Source organism: Oreochromis niloticus, linkage group LG13 (genome assembly GCF_001858045.2).
Source record: "Oreochromis niloticus isolate F11D_XX linkage group LG13, O_niloticus_UMD_NMBU, whole genome shotgun sequence".
Taxonomy (NCBI): Eukaryota; Metazoa; Chordata; class Actinopteri; order Cichliformes; family Cichlidae; genus Oreochromis; species Oreochromis niloticus.
The window spans coordinates 3677734-3701687 of NC_031978.2; the positions used below are offsets into that span (position 1 = coordinate 3677734).

The 23954-nt window shown below is 39.9% G+C and overlaps 1 protein-coding gene across 1 annotated transcript in view; it reads right to left on the minus strand.

Moving 5' to 3' along the window:
* Nucleotides 1-301: 301 nt before the first annotated feature.
* Nucleotides 302-23954, minus strand: part of pdxkb (pyridoxal (pyridoxine, vitamin B6) kinase b) — a 28364-nt gene continuing 4711 nt past the window's right edge. The window contains exons 2-11 of the mRNA XM_003438260.5: nucleotides 16491-16545; nucleotides 12567-12671; nucleotides 12012-12095; nucleotides 10691-10725; nucleotides 10169-10254; nucleotides 7944-7989; nucleotides 7710-7821; nucleotides 7496-7632; nucleotides 6619-6685; nucleotides 302-6240 (exon numbers count right to left, since the gene is read on the minus strand). Of these exons, the coding sequence (XP_003438308.1) occupies nucleotides 6125-6240; nucleotides 6619-6685; nucleotides 7496-7632; nucleotides 7710-7821; nucleotides 7944-7989; nucleotides 10169-10254; nucleotides 10691-10725; nucleotides 12012-12095; nucleotides 12567-12671; nucleotides 16491-16545 (843 nt within the window). The 3' untranslated portion in view covers nucleotides 302-6124. The remainder of the gene's footprint in view (nucleotides 6241-6618; nucleotides 6686-7495; nucleotides 7633-7709; nucleotides 7822-7943; nucleotides 7990-10168; nucleotides 10255-10690; nucleotides 10726-12011; nucleotides 12096-12566; nucleotides 12672-16490; nucleotides 16546-23954) is intronic.

Consider the following 23954-nt stretch of genomic DNA (forward strand, 5'->3'; position numbering starts at 1 on the left):
TGAGGGATGTAAAAAATGGTTTGATTGGACCCAGATACAGGATTTCACCATATTTACTGTCTCATGAGGCTGACAATGCAGTCACATGGTGGACATTGTAAGCTTTAACCCAACTTTTGAGATCTACGATCATGTTTGAGAAGGTTTTGGTGTGGACAGCAAAAAGTCACTCAACATATTGCATATCACACAGATAAATGTCAAAATAAAATTAATTAAAATACGGAAGCATGTCCTCGTTTTGTATGTCCTATAAAATCTAAGGAAGAAACAGATTGTAAATAATGAGACTGATCCAGCTTTTGTAATTCTTAATCTCTCTTTATTGCATTAGAACATACATTTCTCATATATATCTATATATATATATATATTTTATAAATGTGAATTTGTACACTACAATCTTTTATTGTAACATGTTAGAAAATACTCGTAACGCTCCAAAAACATAGCACTAAAAACAGTTACCAAACATTGATTATTACATTTCCTCGTTTTGTTTTTGGCCACCAAGAACAGAAGGAAAAAAAAGATGGTGGAGTTGAACCTGTGGATGTAGAGGAGGAGAGGACCACTGTGGCACAAACAGGTGGGCTGTTGCAGTTTTTAATGGCAGCCAATTCATAACTAAACCAAGACGGACGAGGGGAGGCTGGGGTATGAGGACGGGAGAGCATGGATAGCCACGCAGGAATGAGTCACATGACCACGTAAGCCAGAGACAGAGAGGCAAAGGATCCAATCACACAGGGTTCCACTTCAGTGAAACATTCAGAATCCTCACCGGCCGTCTGATCTGCAGTTAACTTTAAAAACGTGACACACGACAATGAGCGTATCGGTGCACAAACAGAAGCATGTCAGTAGCAGGTGTAAACCTCAATGTTTTGGATGGTCTGAGCCTCCAGTTTGATCTCATGGCAAAGTGTCAAACAGTTAAATTCAATAAACTCAAGACTTCACTGGCGACATCACCCCTCCATCTAAAACGCATAAAATGGTTGTATTTCAACGCAAACTAATATTTAAAAAAAATCTAAAATCCAGCAATTAGTTTTTAATGATAATAACCAGATTCAGTGAACAAAAACCCCTCAAAAGATTAGCAACACCTGCTGCCTACAAAACTCAACCCCTGTACAGTTACCATGAACAAGCAGCCAGAGACCAAACCTGCTTCTTTTGTTTTTTTTAACCAAGTCAAAATTAAACGGAGGAATCTGAAGCAGCTGGACGTACTGAAAGCAGCGTGAGCAGGACAGACAGCAACAACATGGACACTGAGGCACGTTGAGAACAGGGAACAGTGGCGTGACAAAGCAGTGACAGCAGAAACAGTGCAAGTACAGTTTAACCATCTAACGAACACGCACACGGCAAGGCTAAGGTTTAAAAACTAGCAATACGGACACAAGAACTGGCACTGCAGGGGTTTGCACAGGTTTGGAGGATGTAAAGGAAGAAGAAGAAGCAAAGTGAGGCATCAAGGAAACAATTAGGATTCAGTTCCCTCTCCGAGCAGTCCTCTAAATGTTCAGCTGGGGGAAAGGGAGTGATTGTCCTCTTGAACACACCTCTCCTCCCCTCCTCATCTTAACCAAAGCGTTCCTTTTACTTTTTAACCTCCCCCTCCTCTTCAGCCCACATTTGGCAGATTTTCTTTCCATGTATTTGCTCTTTCATTTTTACATGCGCAGACACACATACACACAGAACCCTGTTACCATAAACGACATTTACACACACACACACACTCTCCCACGAGCAAAGACACAACAGGTGGATGCGATTAGATCCAGTGTTACAGCGGTCGGGTTTGTTAGCAGAGCTGAAAGACGGTTGGCAAAATGCACAGACTCCTTAAGTCTGTTACTGATATGACAATCAGTGCTACAGTGACACAATATAACTGTACTGGTACAAAAGTGTTTTACAAATGAGATCGTTTTTCCCACCTATTTGTCCAAGAGGTGCATTCAGATTACCTCTGAGCACGAGTGTACAACACTGCAGTTCCCAAATGACAAATCAATTAGGGACAGATTTATTAACAATCTGAGTTAAATGAAATCCATTTTTAATTAACTGCAAACGGTTAATTAACTGTTTGTATGCTATATTTTGTACCTATTCCTTGTGAGGCTTTTACAAATCTCACAAGGAATGTTCCACTTTTTGGAGGGGAAGATGTTACGATGGTGCAGGTGGAAATCTAGAAGTGGTGAACAAAACTGTTTTGTGCTGAGGTTTGCAGGCAGGTAAATCACTGACTGCTCTATAACGCAAACTGCAAAGCTCACAAAGTCTCTGCATTCATTTTCTCAGCAGTGCACACACACGGAGCTCCATGACATCATAAAGTGACTTTCATTCAGTTATTTTTTTCTAACTTCTGTCTAGTTTTGGATCATTATTAATAAACCTGACCCACACTGAAATTTCAAATTAGTCATTCACCCAGAAAAAAGCAAAAATTACTGTTTTACAAATATTTACTGAATTTTATATTTTTGGGGTTTCATTGTTTTAGTTGGAATTAAAAGCGATTTAGAGTCAATTTTCTGCAATTTTGTAAACCAGACAATAAGTCCAGTAATTGCACTCCTAAAAACAAGATAAACACACGAACATTTACCTACATTTAAGACTTCTCATGTTTCCTTCCCTCCCCTCCTCCTCTCTGTGAGTAGTATTGTGGTATTATGATGTTAGATTCCTAAGGCAGTATCACAGTACAGTCCATAGAGAAACAACAGCAGTACAGAAATACACTGACTTGCCCAGAACCTTACATCCAGCTCAGGTGGATCACTGATGGCTTCTGGCTGTTTTTTTTTCTCGTTTTTTTCAAGCCTCTGAATATTTGGTTCACACTTTCCAAAATTGAGGAGAAAAAAGATTCTGGAGGTAATTTAAAACTAAAATCTCCTTTCTTGTGGTGCCCTTGTAGCGCAGTGGGCTAAGGCACATCCCAAGTTCTTGCGACATCATTGGTTTGAAACCAGCTCATGACCACTGTTGCCATTTGCTCTCCTCTCACCCTTCCCATCACGTTCCACTGTGGAAAAGCTACAGGTTATAATACCACCACTGGTTTTCTAGCATAACTGAGGACTTTAAATTGGCCTGGAACTATTTTACTTCTCTTGATTGTTGGGGAATTGTAACTGGTCCCAAAAAAACAACAAGAAGTGAATTACTAACAAAGCAAAGTGAATCCACGAAAACAGATTTACCACAAAAATGAGGGTAAAGTGATGAAGTGTAAAAGTTCCATCAGAATCCATGTGCTGAAAGACACACAAAGGATGACCTGATTTACCATTTAAAATATATTTTCATTTATAACAGATATTAATGTAATTCAAACGCTGATACTGTGATTTCGAAACCCTGACACTTGACTTTATATCCCATTATCGTCTTTTTGTGCAACTAAAAATTAGAGAGGCAGGTTTGGGACACATTTATTGTTAATCACTTTTAGCTCTGGAAAATAGTTTATATTGTGATATTTGTAAGATAATGATTTAACTGAAACTGTTTGAACAGACTAAGCTGTACTAACAATGACTTAACTGTATTAGTTTAGTGCAAAACTAATCTTCGTTTCAAGATTCAACTCACAGCATTTGGTTGAAATACTTTTACTGCTAGTCTGCACCCAAAACAAACAGAACGATTTCTACATAACACAGCTAACAACTACTTTTAAACATAAAGGTAATAGGAATGCATATGCACATGCATAGACTAATTCAGGTTTCTGGTACAGATTAAGACGTGACAGAGACCACAGTGGAGTGTGATGGGAATCAAAAGCTCATTTTTAAAAATAAAAGTTTACAGAGCTTGTAGATGTTATCAATACTACTCGAGGCTTCCAGTAAATTCAGTGGCTCAACTTTCAGATATAGAGTTCTGGGCGAGAGCTGGGCCGGCAGCCGTCCGGCGTGACGTGGGTTGGTTCTGGCACTGAGGTGGCCGATTTCTGAGTGGTCTACAATCAGCTGGGGACAGCTCAGGCCGCTCAGGTTGCCCTTTTTTTTCATGTTGTGCTAAGATGAAAAGGGTTCAACTATACACTATGATTTTTAGACAGTTACTATCAGGTGACAACAACTAGAGGCACTGAAGCGTCTGCAAGTGCCACAACCAACCCGGACGTCTCGTTTGAGTGATATTGTAGTGCGTGTAGTCTATAGTACAGTAGCATCAACACAATGGTCCAATAGACAGATCAGATAGAAGATATCATACAGATGGTCCAATACAGTTATAGTACAACATCTATACATTGTGCGTTTTTTTTTGTTTGTTTTCTCATATTTTTCAAGAGATCTCAGGGGTTAAACTTGGTCACCATTACATCACTGCTGTAAGACGGGTAAGGGATTAAAAGAGTGGGCAGAGCCATAGAAAAACAGTGTTTGATCTTTAGAGTCTTGCAACTTGGCGTCGGGTGTGGAGAACCACTTCTAGAGTGCAACACTGTCAGAAATAAACAGAATATGCCGGTTTAACAGGGTGGCAGTAATAGAGCAATAAAGTAGGCAAGTTAAATAATTTTGAGGTAGAGTTTTGGAGAACTTGTTCAGTGGTTTCACAAAGGGACTTTAGTTGGGCGGCCTGCCCGGTTATAATTTGCAACCATTTTTTAATTTTTATCCGTGGACAACTGCCTCACTCTTTGGATGAAAGGTAAGTCACTCCTAACCCTGACCCTCTAAGCCTTTCTTCCTCTATCAACCAACTTACTCGCCAGATCCAGGTCCCATGATATGCTCCATGTATGTTCATACGTTCCATAACTCAACTACATCCGCCAAAAAGATCTCGTCCCACAGTCGTGCGTACTCCAAGTCAGCTGTTGACAGTAATTCTTGTTCTGCTCTGAAAATCAGCTTTGACCCAGAGGTCAGCCGTATGCTTGGCAGCACTGTTTTCTCACATCAAGAGGGTTGACTCCATGCAGGAAGCTCACATGTGGAGTTTACAAGTCTTCACTTGTTGGGATAGGTTTATGTTACCCATCTAGTCCCAGTACACTCAGATACTCTCCCATCATTTCCTAATTAAATAATTTTTAATAAATAATCAGAACCTGCAGAAGGTGGAGAACTGTTTCTACTGCTCCTACGCTGAGCTCACTGCAGAGCAGAACAAGGATGACCTGTAGATGCAGCTAATTATTGCTATTGACTATGAAAAAGTTTGTATTCTTTATCGTTTTTTTTTATTTTTTAAGAAAGCATGGGTACACCTATTTTCACGTGCACGTACATACGTTGTTGACACGTGCGCATGACCCTTACTAACACCACAAATACACTCTGACTCTGTGGGAGACCCTGTTGTTAAAGTTATTCAGCAGCTGGGTCAGTGTGGATAGACTGACGTGCATCAAAATACACTGACATCACTATTCAGTGTGGCTACAGGGGCAAAAAAACCAAAGCCACACTGACGAGAAACCACAGAAACTCTGAACCCGAGATCGTTATCAAGCTATCCATGAGAACTTTTTGATAAGACTTACTAATCAGTCTTATGAAGCTTAAAATATGGTAAAATATTATTTTAAACCAGAAGTAAGACTAATAACTTATCCTAGCAGCACTCCAAGGACAAAACCTCTCCCATGTTTTCTATAAAAGTTATGAATTTTGCCCAGATCTCAGTTTACCAGCTCCAAATCAATTCCACTGTCATGCAGATGACTGAATACTGGATGCTTTTTTTAAGCCATCACTCTCATTAACCTTAACATATGACATTTTGTGCTTGTGGAAGTTCACTATCTGAGTCATCTGGAGAGCCCAAAAAATTTCTAAAGAGCTGCTGCAAAGTCCTCTCGGATACCCTGACCAAACCTTCTGTCTATCCATGGCTCTGGTTCCAAAACAGGGTTAAGGGTTAAGTTAGGGATCAGGACACTGAGGACTTCAAAGGGTTAAAGGACTAAAGGGTTTACAATACTAAGGTGTTTGAGGAGTCTGGATGATGAGTTATTGAAGTTAGGCAATGACAGTCAAGGTTTACAGTAATGAGAGATTTACCGAGATACAGGAGCTGAGAGATTTATGGGTGGAGAGGTTAGTATGAGTCTTATGGGTGGGCAATGTTAGGATATGACTGTGGCCTCCGTAACTATAGCAGGATCTTCTATGTCAGCTTTACTTTGGACCATCCGCAGCTCCAGCTGGGGCGGACTGGGCCTCCGACCAGGACCTGCTAACTCTGAGGGCGAGAGGGGCAGATAAGGGCCACACAAAATTCATTTAACCCATAAAGTTTGATCGTGCAAAGTTTGGAATCTGAAGACAGGTGTTATGAAAATACTGCCATTCATGCAAAGCATTTAAAAGCAGTTATGCAGGAGAAGCCAGTAACTGATAACATAACAGGAGCAGACCAACAGATGTGAACTATCAATTAGCTGCTGTAGTGAGGACAATTGCACCCCATGCAAATAATAAATATTACAGCTAGTTTTTATTTTTACCACTAAAAAATTTGAAACCCTAAAGTAAGATGCCGTTTAAACTGATTTCACATAACTGTTAGTGTTTTTGTTTATGAAATTCAAACAAGGAAAGCAAGTTCTGTTTTTCTCACCGTGAGCGTAGGATATGGTCCTCTGGATAACGTGATGCATCACTGAAAACGTTTTCTCACAGGCCGTCTGAGAGACAGAAAAGAAAAAAAACCCTGTAATTTATCTTTTTTCATCCTGACTTAAAATATGTCACCTTACCTTTTATTTACTTACCTGTATTTCTACCATATTAAGTGGAAATACCATACCATGTTTGGTGAGCAAAAATGTGTCACTAGATTTGAGATAAATTCCTCTTAATGTTCTCCCTCAGGCGCCTCAAGACATTACAGCAGACTGACGTCTGACCCTGGAGGATGAAGTCACAGTGTACCAATCCGATGAGTGCTGAGAAAGCATCAGGTGGAGGTCTCGTTCCTCCCCCTGATGCTCAGCCTTCGGACTTAGAAACTTTGGACTCACCAACTGCTGAAAACTGTTTAGCTTTTACCACCAGTGAGTATCCACCACATGGATTAAGTTATCATTCGGTCTCTGGGGTGAGATCACATAGGGCACAGTGTAAGTGAATGGGACTTCCAGGGAGTGATCTAAAACTAGCAGCAGTGCCTGACAGGAAAGTCAAATCTGAATCAAGTAAGGGTTTGAATTTTATGGATGTGATTACCCCTCTCACACAGCATTATTGTTGCATGAGCCTATGTTATAGTCTTCTCCATTAATGCCACCTACTGGACCGTAGTGGAGTATTTCATTATATAGTAGTGTCCAGAAAAAGTTGGTTTAAAGCACAACCATTGCTCTTCGTTTTAGTCAGAGGACTAATTCATCAAATCTTTGCAGGTCTTTAAATAATCTGCTCCTATTCCTCAAACTTTCAGGTACTTTGGACTGAGCTCCAAACTGTTTTTTCTGTGTTTGTTTGTGAGTGTGTACCTTTAGGTCAGTGGGGTAGTGATGTGTCCACGCTAGCAACATAGCAGCAAACAAGTCTCCAGTTCCTACAAAGACAGCATCCACTTTGGGAACTTCTAATCGCACTCTCTGTGTTGTCCTGCTGCCATCTGGACGAACTGAACAGCACAACAGACACACAACAGGTTAAACTCCTGTATTAATGTCAAACTGCATTCCTAATCCTGTCACCTACCATGACGCTGGCTGCCCAATGACACCAGGAAGCGGTCTCCCAGTCTCGAGGGAAGATCAGAGGATGTAATAACAACTGTGTCTGGGCCCATCGCATGGAGGAGGTCCATTACCTACAATCACAACATGAGATACACAAGTATGAAGCTGGAAAAAGCAAAAAGACAAGCTATACTTTTACAGCAAGAACTAATGTTCATGTAGACAAGAAAAACAGGATAAGTAGATATGTTACCTCTACAGCGTCTTTCTCTGTGCTGATGTTTTTCCCCGTCAATAATCTAAAACACAAGCAAACAATCACGACAGCTGCGAAATAAATAACACATGAAAACATAGTTGCAACAAAGACCCTAAAGACACTAAATCAAGAGTCTTTCATGAACAGAAAAACCTGATTCAGTCTGATTCTGCAGGCATACAGAAAAACCAGCAGGTGGAGTAACTTCACAATGAAGCTGTGACAAATGTGAGATTCTTAAACTGCTTAATATTACTGCAAAAAAGAGGCTGTAAGGGTTAAAAAACCTTCACATGTGACTGTTTCTCTGTGGAGATCATAAAAATGTCACTTAAAACCTCAGCAGCAGATGTTACACTTTTAAGAATTTATAACACAGAATCTGATGGCTTCATCTGTTAGGTCCACAGAGCACATACAACTATAAAGGAGTTAAACATAAGGCTTTAAATCTTTCCACGTTGAATGACTTAGTGCAGAACACTGTTTTCTTATAGAGACACTAATATGTATTTAAAAAGGTTTTCAAATAGTTTCATGTTTATTAATGTGATGAGAAAACAAATAAAACACGAATGACATAATGCAAAATATTAGGACTGGGCTTTAACCACCATCTTTACTTTTCCACAGAATAATGAGCGGGCCGACTAACAACAGGTTCAATTTATCAGTTTCCATCAAAATTCTGCAAGTTCCAAATCATCCGAATTATATATTTTAAAGACCATTATGTATAGCTTCAAGCTAAAACTGTACCTATTATGCTGCTTTAGAGTTCACTGCTTTACAGGATGCACTAATCACTCTGCCTGGGTCCATCTCGTGGTCCATTACCTACAGATAATGGACCACTAGTCTCTCTAAAACAGTTTGAACAGACTAGTCAAAATATGGAGACAATTCAAGAAAAAAAAAAGATCAAAGCAGCTGTCAGAATGTTTTTTTTCCGTCTGTTGCTGAGCTGACAAATTATTTTTGACTTAATCAGTCATTACAGTACATGAATGGCACTAACTGTATTCTCCTGCTGGTATAACCTTTGAACTGGAGCGTGAATCAGACTTAATCTTGTTCCAAAAACAGCACAGCTCTAATGATGCAATCTCACTGTGTGATCTTAGGGTAGAGAGGAGGGCTAAATATACAGTGACAAAAGAAAGGATCCATCTTTATTTACACATATTTATAAAGAAATATTTAGAGAGGAAATAAGTAATTTATTACAAAATTATATTTTCAAAGAACTCAAGTCATCTTGGGTTTAAAGTGCTTAAATTAAGAGTACATAAAAGAGATTCTCATAAAGTGTGGAAGGAAAACTTAACAAGGAAGATAAGAGAGGATACAACGGGAGCAAAGATGTATTTTTGGGACCACAAAATGGAAGTATTAGGTAACATAAGTGGCATTACATAAAGTCCGTTTGCAACAATATACTCAGAAAATCAGAACAACTACAAAACCATTCGGGGAGAGTTTGTCTCAGACATGAGAAGAGGCCCGCTGTAAGGACACTCTCACAGAATGTGTGTGTGATTGCATCTGCTCACATGGGCAGAATATGGATTGTAGCAGTCATTGTCAGGAAACCAGGCAATAAATAAATAAAATGAAATAAAAACACGTCCAGCTGTCTTTGTGAGACCTACTTACTCACATTATTACTTGTTTACGGATTAAACTTAACTTAGGGATCAGAGTTCTGCAATAAGCTGTGATGATTAAACTTACCTGTAAGAGGATTGGGAATGCATGTCAATGAATGTTCTCCCTAAGGAGCTAAAGTAATACATTAACTGTTTAGGAATTAAAGCTATTTTTCTATTCCTTGCAGCAAAAAAGGGTCCTGCTCTCGACTTCTTGACCGTTTGGGGACTTGCTGTGCAGAGGCTACCCTGACTGATTCCTTTGTTATGCTGCTGGGACAGCCTGGTTCTTCCAGAGTCCACTTCCTGTTTAAAAGGAGTTCTTCCTTCCCGCTGTCACCAAGGGCTGCTCATTGGTGACCATATAATCATCTAGTTTTTACTTTGCAATATAAAGCACATTGAGACAATGACCATTGTGAACTGGAACTATATAAATAAAACTAAATTGAACTGTGACATTAACAAAAGGCTCTGGTATGCAGTGATATTAGTCTACTAATCAGAAGGTGAATGAACAGATGGCCACAGAGTCGTCAAATTGTCAAGATTGAAAACACTTTTACTTACTCAGCCTCAAACTGGTTAGGAGTGATGATGTCAGCAACAGGAACCACCTTGTTCTTATAGACGGGATAAAGATTCTGAGGAACATACTGTGGAAACAGACAAGTTCGAGTCACACAAACACAGAGGACTTCATCTGTGGGCTGAGTTAATACAAAGCTTTTCTCTGATGTTTGTGTTCATGCTTTTACATGATCAACGCAAACTGTCCGCATAATGTAATACATACACAGTACAGACACGCGCACACAGAGTAGATATATATACACACAGAGTGAGTCACTGTGTATATGTAATACTGTCAGATCACAATAATCCCTCTGTCATGAGAAATTAGTCTTGTAACACACCCACAGAACACGAACACAAATATATATATTTGTATAAACACACACACACACACACACACACACACACTAAATCCCACCCACACAAAACTGAAAGGCACAAAAATCTTTCTTTAAAACAACAGACATCAGCATGGACACACATACAACAGGGTACACGAATAATCAGTAATCTCACCATAGATCCATGATCTCCAAGGACAGGGTCACACACTGAAACGACAAAAAGATACTGAGAGTGAGAGCACACCAGCAATCAGCGCATTACATAAACACACTGCAGTGATGGGAGGCATGAAAGTGGATTTGGAGATGAGCGCATCCAAGCTGGGAATGAGACTGACAGAAAAACCTATTATCCATTTTTAAAGTATTAAAACAGAAGACCTGGAGACCCTGCTTTGGGCTATACTGTTTATTACATATCAGTTTAGGAAATGACCAATTTCGTACTTTTTCTCGTTATTGGAGCCTCTGCTGTGGTGAAGGCAAAAATATAAGTTTAGTTCTGGGGGTGGAGTTGGACATCAGGTCTTGAAAGGTAAGTATGCTATACAACCTGTTACTGGGAAGATGTTGATGAAATAATGAACTAATAAGGCAGAGATTAAACATCCAGTAATGTCCTGATACGACACATAAATATGTGTAATACAGCCAGAAACGTGTACAATTACTCTCTCTTCAATAAAACACCCATGCTGTCTTACAGTCACTGCTCTCCTATGTTATTCAAGTATGACAACATTCAAAAGCATCTCGCAGCAGCAGCATGTAACAGAGGATCTTCTATACACACAAAGTGCTTAGGTAAACACATTCTGCACATCACCCAATGTTTGCTTATTATTTTGAGCAGAGGCAGTAAGTCTCACTGTATATCTACTAATACAGTGTCCACAGGCAAAGCTGCAACAGTCTTGATTTGAGTCAAACTGAGTGGTGTGACATGAGAATAAAATCCTTCTGGCTACAGAGTCATCCCTGGAGTGAAGTGGATCTACTTTGAATAAGCTGGTTAAATAATAAATGCATTTACTGCCTCACCAAAAATGTGTGTAAACTCTGATAACGAAGGCTTGGATGACTTCCTGTAATGTAAAAGCTTTCAGCCCAGGAGCCAAACCTCTCATCTTGATAAACCTGAGACTGACCTGTGGAAGGATGCTGCAGTTGTTCTTGTCCCTCCCACTCTGTCCTCCACCACATCTACCACTCTAAAATAAACTTGTTTTTCATTTGAATTATTTATTTAGTTTTAAGTTGAAATCCCCAGTAAAAAGACACTTTTCTTAAAATGAATTAAAAGTATGACCAAAATAATCTGATTACAGTTTTTGCCATAACTGAGCAGCTCTACCAACCGCAAGAATTTCCTAAAGGTAACAAAGGTTACAGTTTTATTACAGCCAAATGCTCAGTCACAGCAGTGGATCTTTTGTTGCATTTAATGTGATTCTTGTGCCTTTCTCACTCTGTGAAACCGTGTGTTTGCTTACCGTACACCAGGTTGGGGTTGGCTCTCTTTAGCTCCTGAACGATGTCCACCACCATCTCCAAGAAGGACGTGTCTCTGGTATACCCTGCAGACATCACACACACACACACACACACACACACACACACACACAAAAGGAAGAGACAGAGCAGAGAAATTATTATGTATGAAAAGATTCATCAGTAACTATACTTTTTGATTTCTGTTAAAAACTGTTTTAAACTTAAACTGCTCTGTATGTCAATAATGGCACCCAGTTGAACTTAAACTTACTTAAATCCAAACTGATTCTCAGATTTACCTTAAAAAGTTTTCACAGAAGAAAATCGTGACTTATCTCTTTTTCCCCGTGGTCAAAATTGATCTACTGCTCTGATAACATTATCAATATTTGGCACACAAGTACATGATGTTAAAATAAAGTAAGAAGACTGCAAGGAACTTATTCAAATTTAACCTCAGGGGGATCTAAAAATCAACTCTGATTAAACTAAATTAAACTGTCCAGATATCTGCATTTTGAGCAGCGGTAGAAGTGAAAAAGTAAGACACCCACCTGTTAAAACATAGTCATAGTGATGTACGTTGTTCAGTTTGATCCCCTCATAAAGAACGTGGAGCTCATCTGCTGTCAAGACCTGACCTTTCCAGTGAGAATATCCTGCAGAAAGCACAGGAGAGACGTTACTGTGAAGAGACTCATGGATAAAACACACTTCTCCTGCATGGAAATGTGACCTTTTCAACCAGTTCACAAAAAGTAAATCAAAGAAAGCTTAAAAATCACGTGATGTGATTAGAAAACTGTACAATGATACTTTAATTAGTCGAGCCTCTCTCTGTGTGAGTTTGCTTCAGTCATTCTTTCAGTTTACTTCCTGTTTTATTCTGAAGGTCAGACCCTCGTGTGGTTTTCTTTCTTTTTCTTCCCTCATTTATTATTTGTATTTTTTAATGTTTGCTTAGGCTCAACTGTTCCCTATTATTCCTCCCTTCCTTACTGTGTCTATGCCCTCAGTCTTTTTCAGGGTTCACACACAGGATAGCTTTTCTACCCTCATTTCATAATATCTAATGTTTCATTATATCACATCTTATTCACTGACATATCAAGATTTTACATTTAACATCTCATTTCAATTAAACCTTGCAAACATCTTCCAAAGGATAAGACAAACATCCTGATCATAAATTCCTGAGAAGGTCTTTGTGCCCCAGACATGTCTTTACCACACGACCCAGAATTTTCTTTCCTTCAAACTTTTAATGCAGGTTTGAGGCACTTTCACAGATTTCTCAGAAGTTATGGAGGATTCGATGTATCATAAAGACATTTTTCAAACATCAATAATAAATTTATTCAGTATGCCACTTAACATTTAAAATTTTATTTTCATCTAATTGCATGAAGAACGCACACAAACACACAGACACACACACACACACACACACACACACACACACACACACACACACACACACTGTGTTTGTGTGTTGCTTCAGCATGTGCTGAATACTGTATACAGGTGTGCATATATGTGACATGGTCACAAGCATGTAAGCCATTGTGGAGGGTGTCTGTCTGCACATGACATGTTTGCTGCAAGCTGGTGACGCCGTGGCTCCAGGTGAGTCACAGCCAGGTCACGTGGCTGTGGTGGGGGTTCTGGTTGCTAAGCAACAAGCCAGGAGAAAGCCAAAGGGGCTAAGAAAAGAGATGAGCAGTCAGAGTGGTGTGTGCGTGAGAGGGAGGGCAAAATGAAGGCAGGCCTTCAGATAAGAGCTGCTTCTGACGTCATCGCACGCTGCTGTCGCAATTTCCCAACGCCTGCTGCTGTTTACTGCTGCGTCGCATGGCCGCTCCCAGCGTCCTTCTCTCTCCATCATCTCTCTCTTTGATTCATTTTCTCTCCTCTCTGCAGTTTTTTCCTCTCTGTTCACCTTCTCTGCCCCTCTCCCCAGCCGCTCTTCTCTCCCTTTTCAGATGAAAACGTCTTCTTCAATATGTCACACCAAATTACACACTCTCCTCTGAGAAATTGCAAATGTAAGATCTGATTAAGGTCTGAGGCATTTCTACATTAAGGTCACTCAAATAGAATCCCACAATTGACGCGAGGACTTTTTCTTCTCTTCTTCACAACACACCGTCCTCAGCTGTATCACTGTCTACTCTGCAAGTGGATTGATAATAACAGTGAGCTTGTAACCTGTGATTAGATTACTCACTCCTGGCTTTAACTCGTTCCTAAGGGTTTAAATTGAACTCGAGTAATTCTCTAAGACAAGTAATGCAAGAAAAAACTCATTTCAGAGGGACTGCAAGGAAAATCCTGCAGTTGGCTCAACCTTTTCCTGCAAAACTATCCAATGTCTTCTGGAAAGTGATCATGAAAAAGGTGACACTGATGCAGTAATTCACAGTAAAGGAGCTCCAGCCAGTACTGAGTGTTTAAGAGAACATACTATTCAGAAGTTGGACATTTCTCCTTTGTAAATTATTTTTGTATGTCCTATGAAATATTCTAATAATATGAGAAACTGGATTTCTGATTTTCATGGGGTGGCTATAGCTCAGGTGGCAGAGCAGGTCAGCTACTAACCAGAAGGTCGGTGGTTTGATCCCAGGCTGCTCCAGTCTGCATGCCAAATATCCTTGGGCAAGATACTAAACCCATGTTGCTCTCCGATGCATCCATCGGAGTATGAATGTTAGTTAGAGCACTTAAGAAGAAGTGATTGGGTGAATGAATTAGTTGTACAAAGCACTTTGAGTGCTCAGACAGAGTAGAAAAGCGCTATATAAGAACCAGTCCATCTACCATCTGTAAGTGATAATTATCTAAATTAAACCCAAAAAAGGCTTTAAATTTTTCACTGTGAGAAGGACCAGGTTATGACATTTCACTATATATGCACCAATAGGACCCAAAAGCAGGACACAGAAAAAGGAAAAGAAACAGAAAACAGACATTAAATGGCTGTTTTAAAAAAATCAATCTCAGCGGGTTTGGGGTTTTCTTGAACCAGCTAACACAAAGAAAGCCTAGCTAAGTTGAATCTAACCTCTCAGGTACGTAAACTTTCTTTAAAGCTCACAGGTCTGTCATGAAACGTGGCCTAGGCAGTAGTTGAAAATACTGAAAAAGGCTGCAACAGGCAAATATAAATACCATCATCTGCTGCTGCTACATTTGAGCCCCAGGCTCGCCTACATGACACTTATCCTACAAAAACTCCTACAATTATGTTTAGCCTCAGTCTGCAACATCACCACAGGTCACTTTCACTGTTTTTAAGCTCACTGTTATCTGTGTTGATAACAACTCAGTACAAAACAATCTGAGGCTGACTTCAAACCCGTTCACAAGCACAGAAATCCAACTCGTCAATCAGACTTTCAACTTACAGCTGAGTCAGCAGTAACTGTATGGAATCTGATCACTTGCATTAAACCATAACACGAGGGGGTCAAGCTGTCTTTTAGGTCATGTGAAATCAGATAAATAAATTAGTTTACCACCCACAAACAAAATCAAACCTTTGTTATGATCTACTGACCCAGTGAGTATTTCTTGACTCCACTATGAAGCAACAAGCAACAGCTGGACAAATATGTTTGTTTTTCCAGCTGATTCATTCTTCAGGTTCAGTTAGCTTGGATTCCATGAAGTGGGGCCACACATCAGTGCGACAAAGGAGACACGGTGCAGATTATTCACTCACGTCTGGCAATTAGATCCAAATATTATGGCTAAATGTGACAGAGAGATGATGCAGACAGCCCAGAGGGGATGTCTGCATCATCTCTGTAACAAGATGCATCATCACTGCAATCACACAAGTTCCTTCAAAATCAAATTAGTGCTGTCACAAGTACGCCTTTGTAGGAATTTTACATTTCTCTTTCAATTATACTGATTAGATTTTAAACTTCGAGAGTCATCAATAAACTTTCATAATTATTTAACCCCTTAACATACAGCTAATAAGCTTAAGGATGTAAAAAACAAATCAAGTTTTACTGGAGAGCCAATTAAGCAACTTCAGATTTTCATGGCTCATAACAAAAAAATCTCATAACAGTATAAAAATGCATTTTTCATGAAATGGGATCTTTAGATGATTCTTCATAACGGCAGAATAAAAATGGTATCAGATCAGCAGCATCATGTCCAATGAGAGAGAGAGACAGAGATGGAGCTTGTATAAAATGTGAATGGCGCTCATCTCCCTGCAGCTACATCTGTGTTTCCAAGCTGTTCTGGTGTCTGAGCGTGCAGCCGCTGACCTCCACAGAAACTCATTTATCTGTCGAGTCGTCAGCCTCGGCATGGTCGCTGCCTCGAAGGGAACCATCTCTGTTAACACTCGCCAACACCTCATCACGACACCAGAGGGAACTGACTGACTCACACACACCCACACAAAGCAGGCACGCACAAACTGAGAGACATACAGGCTAAGTCAGTGGCCTGACCTGTATGGTTGGAGAACTGGACGGAGTTGATTGAGTCCACCTCAAACCCTAAAAGCTGAAAACAGAAGACACAGAAAGAAAATAGTTGTCAGAAGAAATCAGGAGAACACACTTTTACAGCTTGGCTGTGTTTTAAAGACTTCATTCTGTAGTCTCAGGCTGCTGGTATGTCTCAGGTACCACAAGGAGTTCACTGGTGATGATGTGTGAGGCACCAGGTTATGACATTAGTGAGATATCCTTGTTCCTAACAAAGCTTTGATCTTTTCAAAGACTGAGAGCATTATGTCTTAACTGGAACGTTGCTGGAATATTGATGCTTTCATTGTGGAAGAGTTGTACCCTCAGGCAGCACGATGATGCCCAGTGGTTAGCTTTGTTGCCTAACAGCAAGAAGGTCACAATCTAGCTGGGGCCTTTCTGTGCAGAGTTTGCATGTATTCTGGCTTCTCTCATGGTCCAAAGATATGCACTTTGGACCATGAGTCCATTAACCTTACCCCATACTTAGTGGGGTTAGGTTAATTGGTGATTCTAAATTGGTCATAGGTCTGAATGTGAGTGTGAATGGCTGTTTGTCGGTCTGTGTTAGCCCTGTAACAGACTGGCAGTGTACTAGAACAATTAATAAAAAGATTTAGAAATATGGTCATTACATTGTCATGATTCCATCACCATGTTTGGTTTGGATATTAAAATATTTAATCTGAGTATTCTCCACAAGTAAGGGTTTATTGGTTGCTGCAAAGCAGTAATTGCTCACCTTTGAGCAGTGGGAGAAATTATCTGTGATGACCTAACCAAGTTAATTTTTTTCATGAAAGCAGAACAAGAACAGAAGGGCAGACACATTGGTTTCTGGGTGAACAGTTTGATTGAGTTTAATGTATAATGTGTTACTTCTCCATTGTGTCAAGTCAACCTCAAAGAGAGGATAGTCCTGGGTGCACGCTTTCCCGGAATCGCTCCCATTTGTCATTTTTAATGCAAAGGCTCACTAAAGAACAGTCCTTCTCAGGTTTACTTTGGCGGTTCAGTTGTAGCTAACTACATAGCCTCAGTGCCTTTGTTTTGTGTTTGTGATATTAAATCAACATAGCAAAGCTGCAAAACAATGAGCTGAAAATACTTTAGTAATGTAAAGTTGAACATGAAAAAGTCAAACTGCAATGGAGGGGAAAAGAAACACCCTGTTAGACTTCATTTAACCTTGATGGACATACAGACATCCTCAAAATGTAACTTCTGCTGAAGTCTGCACACAGACCTGCAAGAAATAGCTCGTGGTGTCCTCACTCTCTCTGTGTTTCTTAACAGATTTGTTTTTATAAATTACCACAGAGAGAGAGAGACACCCACACACATGGCTCATCCACGTGCTGAGTTAATTGTTATCTGAATGTCTTTATTTTAATTGAGCTAAAGCTGGCAGAGTGAATGAGGTCTTTGTTCTTTTCAACTGACTGTGACTTTGAGATACAAGAATCCTCTTTCAGAGAAGAGCCCCTCCACCCACCCAGGAACAGTGTAGATATTAACTTTGACCTTGTACGGCTTTCTGAAAGGTGGAACACTGTATTTGTTTCAGCAGCGTGAAGCATTCAGAAAACACGATTAACATGCATTACACTCCTGTGCACACAGAACTGAATGAATTATGACTTTTTGATATATTAATATTTGCATTATCCTTCAAGGAGAGTTGTTGCCCTAACTTACAGGACTGCCAGTGATCACGTTACACTTTAAACCTCAAGTGATCTTTGCCTTGCCAAAATATTTAATACAAATTTCCTAAATAAAGCAAGGTAAATGGCTAAATGTGGCAATGAAAAATTGCTCCCTGTGTGCTATTGAGCAGATTTCCCAAAGTGATTGCCTGGACATCCTGGTGCCCCTCTCTGTCTCTCTACCTGGAGCCAGTAGTTGCCTTTACTGAGGAAAACACCTGCCAGTCTGGGACTAACTTCCTACTGGATGTCCCTGACTCCCCTACCCCAAACACTCCATTTCCCCCTCTTAAAAAACAGTTTTTAATGTTAAAATAATCCAAATTGTAATTACTGACCAAAGCAAATGAGACTGCAGTTTCTCTATAATCAAACAACTGCTGCTGTTTGACTTGTTATTGTACATTTTTAATCTAAATATCATACTAGTATTTTGGTTTACTGCAAAGTACATGCTGCCCAAGAAGTCTGTGCTTCAGTTCTGATAAGCACTCATTTATTTTATGTGACTTTCACAATAAGTTGTTTGCTATTTTGTGAAATACATTGTTAGAAAATTAATAAACAATTGCCCCATAATTTTAACGTTTCAATATCAATGTAAACACTATCCAAACATAATATACAGAACATTTGCAGCATTTTGGACTGCATGTACCTAAAAAAATGGAAGCTTTGAGCATAACGCTACTTTCAATCCCATTCAAGATATAAGACTGTTGTTACTCATAGTAATAGTGGGTGTGATCAATAAAGGCGTGATGAGGTTGCATTTCACCATTTAATCCAGGAATTCTTTCAGCTTCAGTTTTCAAATTTCAGTCAATTCAAAAGTGATTTTAAGCTTCCAGCCTATCACCTCCCGTCTGTTTGGAAACATCTGTTTCTTTGCTGTGACTATACAAACTGTCACTGACATTTATCGCAGCGTGTTCTTTTGGCTCAGCGTGGATCCAAATTGACTGTTGATGCAAAACCGTGTATTTACAGCGGATGTACATGGGTGGGTTTAAGAATATGTTATTTAGGTCACATCTTCCCGTGCTCTATTCATGGGCCTCAAGTCACCGACAGACTGTTTGCACCGCTGCTGACGGGAAAGCTTTCACTCAAGGCGAGGATCTTAACAGATTTAAAAAAAATCAAACATTTTGCCTTCTTGGAGAAAAGCTTTTGGTAAATTCCCCCTGCGAGGAAGCCCCTTTCACAGCTGACGAAAGACGAGTTCAATTAACGAGTTGCACTTCTGGCTCATCACATCTGAGGCAACACAACAGCTAATTTTACTGCATCGTGACTTAGCTGGCAGCATCCTTCTGCAATGACTGTTCAGTTCAGTTTGATTTATATAACAGAGTGAGAAATAAAAGTCAGCTTTTCTCCCCTATTTGGAAATGCCCATACCTGTGGGTGCATGTCACTAAAGTCTGATTTAACTTAAAAGTTTTATAATAAGGATCACTTATTCCACTTTAACAGCTACACTCTTCTCTTGTGCAGTTACTCTGTACATTATTTTTGAAAGAACAACTATTTCTCTCCACTTCTGGCACTGAAAAGAAATCAAGATGTAAAATTTATATGTACTCAATATTTTTTAATTTTTTAAAAGAATCGCTATTTGATATTATGGAGGGTACCAGTGCCCTTGAATTCTGTTTCTATGTGAAAGCTGAAGCTTTAACTTTAAGGCAGCCTGTCTCCATCTTTTCTGACGTCATTAGGAGGAATCCTATGGCAGCCAATCAGAGCCCTGCTTTCTCATGTTGCCTTCTCCCGGCTGCTGACATGCCACAGATTCTCCGTCCTAACAGAAGAGAGAGGGATGCCCGGCACGCTCACTGACATCATCCTCATCACCATCATCATCATCTTATCTCTGATCTGTGACACCAGCTGAATCATGGTTGTTACTGTGCATGGTGAGACTTTCTCCTTCATTGACCTGTGGGTTTTCCATTGAAGTCTAAATTTAACACACTGCCCTTTTTTTAATTAATTAATTTTAGCTTATGTCCACAAGCATCAGCGGTGGTTCATTCACACAGTCTGTCTGCCGCAATCACCATCCAGACACACTCATTATACACACTGGCACCATGAACAGCTCCTAGAAAATGTATGTTCTTGCAGACTCTTGCTATTCTAACACAAATGCTGGCTCTCTTAGCAAAGCTTATCAGTGTATTCATAATGGACACCATGTTCAAGCATGAGCGTGTTAATTATTGCACCAGGACACTGTGCATTGCAGAACAATATCAATTTTGTAATTGTTTTATCAGATCTGCGACCATATGTCTCAGACATTGGGGTGAAGAGAGATGCTAAGCGGTTAACTGATCACCACCTGGTGAGTTGGATCAAGTGGCAGAGGAGGATGCTGGACAGCCCTGGTGCACCCAAACCTAAACCTATTGTGCGGGTGCACTGAGAGAATCCAGCAGAGGTAGAGGCGCTGGTCCACAAAATCTTCAATTCCCACCTTCAGCAGAACTTCAAAAGCATTACAACGAATATCAGAGACATTGAGACTGAACAGACCATATTTTGTACCTCCATTGCCGAGGCAACTGCACAGAACTGGAGCCACAAAGTAGTGGGTGCCTGTTATTGTGATAGTCCCTAAACCAGATGATAAACGGAGCCATCATGCTCAAGAATGAGTTGTATTGGGCTTGGTTAACCTGAGGTATATCAGAGGTAGCTGACAGATACCAGGGGCCCGTTCTTCGTACCTCGCTTACTACATCCAAGATCAAATGACACATCCAAGATCAAATCATCGCGCTAACTTTGAGCTCGCTAATCCGGTTCTCCGAACACACCTGTTGTTGACGATTAGTATAGCTGGATGAAGTAATCTGAGATCACCGAGTGGCTTAAAAGGGGCTACGCATCGATAGTAGAAACATTGATCGGCAACCCTGTGATTGGTCGGCGAAGATGTCGAAGGAGCGCGCTCAGTATTTCACGGCAGCAGAGCAAGAACTCTTGATTGAGGGATATCAGGAGTTTCAGAGTTTAATTAAAACGCAGGGGAACACTGCAAAGGCTGCAAAAGCAAGGAGAGAGGGCTGGCAGAAAGTTGCTGACAAATCAAACTCGTAAGTGATCCATGATATTACATTATATCATGTGATATTATATTATACCACATTATATTATATTATATTACATCATATCCTCTTTCACATTAGAGCCACAACAGGACCCACTAGAACATGGGAAAAAGTAAAAGTGAAATATAAGAATATTCTACAGAATGGTAATATTTATCACTTATATTGCTTTTAGTCTATGACAAGAGACCCTGAAATAATCTGTTTGTTTGTTTATAACAGCAACCAAGAAAAGGGCAGAGCAAATAAAGACAGGTGGTGGTCCTGCACCCCCTCGTCACACCCCTTTTTGTACTGTGACATTTATTGACATTGTGGGTTTTTTGTGTGTAGTTTGACATAACACTCCATCACTTTTACCTGTTCCCATGCAAGGGGTGACTGAAGCATGCACAGTAAGTCGGGAGTAAGTATATACAGTACAGTAAGTATATATATATATATATATATATATATATATATATATATATATATATAGAGAGAGAGAGAGAGAGAGAGAGAGAGAGAGAGAGAGGAAGAAAGTAAATAATACCCTCACGGGAGAATCGATATCTCTCTATGAGCACACCGTCGCGCTGAGCTAAAGGATCCTGTCTATCCCGCAATATACGCTAAATTCTGGAAACTCTCCTTATCAATCTTGCACCTTCCTTGCTCGCGTACAAACGGACAGGACATGGCTGCGACAGACTTCCCAAATCCACCTTCGCTTTTATAGTCGTGGTCTCTCATCTTGATTGCACGTAGTAATTTACTATTACTACTCTAAAATATGAATTACATCTGACATGATCTACTACATGTAATAGAATGATTAATAGTACATTTCCCTTTTTTTCGGAAATGACCTGTATGTATCTGTATGAAATCAATAAAAGAATCAAATGCTGCATTATCTTTAGTTACATTGATAATATTTATTTATGGTAAAACAGTGGCGAAATATCGCTCTTGCTTTCATATAACTGCAGCGGACATACCTGAGTGGCCGCGATCTAATCCTGTTTACATAAAGTAAACCTGCTCCCGAGCAGGTTTACGCTTACGGATCTGTTGCTATGACAGCAAGTCCCAGATGAGCTTCGGAGAACCGAACGATCCAAGATCACGCGAAATCGTCAACATTCAAATCCGGCTAACTTACTTAGCGAGGTACGAAGAACGGGCCCCAGCAAGCCAAGAGTGTGGCTCTGACAGGAGCTGAAGCAAAAACATGCATGTGGGAGGACCTTTGTGAGGCCATGAAAGAGTTTAAGTTGGTTTCAGGCAATTCAGAAGGGGAAAGTAATGCTCCAATCACAAAAATAGGCAGGTGAGGTGGTTCAGGTATCTGACTAGGATGCCTCCTGGGCTGAGGTGTTCCAAGCATGTCCTGTCAGGAGGCTCCAGGGTAGACTCAGGGCACAGTGAGTATATCTCACAGCTGGTCTAGGAATGCCTTGGTATTCCCCCCAAATGAGCTGATGGAGGTGGCTAAAGAGAGGGATATCTGAGCATCTCAGCTAAGGCTGCATTATCGCTGTATTATAAAATAATATTAAGGTGAAACTGAAGAAAAAAAACAACCTACAACGCAGCAAATTTGTTTCCTATTCAGATGTTTATCATGAATCCAAGACATCAGTCTTGAAAACTTAGGGACAAGTGTTAGTAATCCTACTCACCTAAGCTATAAGGAGCCATAATGACAATTTTTTACAGTACACTTTACATTGCACTAGTTAAGACTGCTTTAGTATTAGCCTTGTATAAACAGGCTTTAACCAGGCGTAGTAGTTGAACATGAGTGTCTCTACTGGACTCTGGTGACATACATCAAAGCCTATAAGTCATTGGAATAACCGCAAAATTCATCCTGGGGTACTGCAAGCTAAAAATAAACCTGAACCTTCTTACAACAAGCTCCAGTCTCTCAGGGTGATGTACTGTACTGTTGGCCGATAAAGCCTCACTACCACTACTGACTGCATCACTACTGGCACACTAAAATTATAACCATCCTCACTCTAATCAAGATAATCACAGGCTCAAAGCAATCCGTCAGCATCATCCTATGTCCTGGTTTAAATGTGCTATACAGTAAATAAAGGTGGCATAAATGTAAACATCAGCAATCATAAAGGAAAAGATTTTCACTTTCACAGTCAGTTGATGGCAAGAACACTAGGTCTCTAGGTCTCACATATCAAATTAACTATAAAGGGCCAACTTTAGACTCTAGATTCAAATGCTGCATTTATGTGAAACAAAACAGGAAAATTTCTTAGGAAAAAAGAAAAAGTGGCACATGTACAAAAAAGGCAAATTTAAGATAAAAAAAATGTCAAGTTCACAAGAAGCAGGGAAACTGACAAGGAAATTGTACAATGGCATTTCTTAACTTCTGAAGAAGTAAAGTTGGAAAGAAATTCACATACTTGAAATCCTAGTCAGATAAACAACTCTAACAAAATAAGATAAGATATATACCTTTATGCTACTAGGACACCAAAATCACATCTTTCCAATGTTGTGATGAGGCAGCCACATTATAATGCGTAATGAAATGATTTTCATTTTATGAATCTGGAAAAAAAAAGTCCTACCTGAGCAATTCAGAACCAGCTGATCAT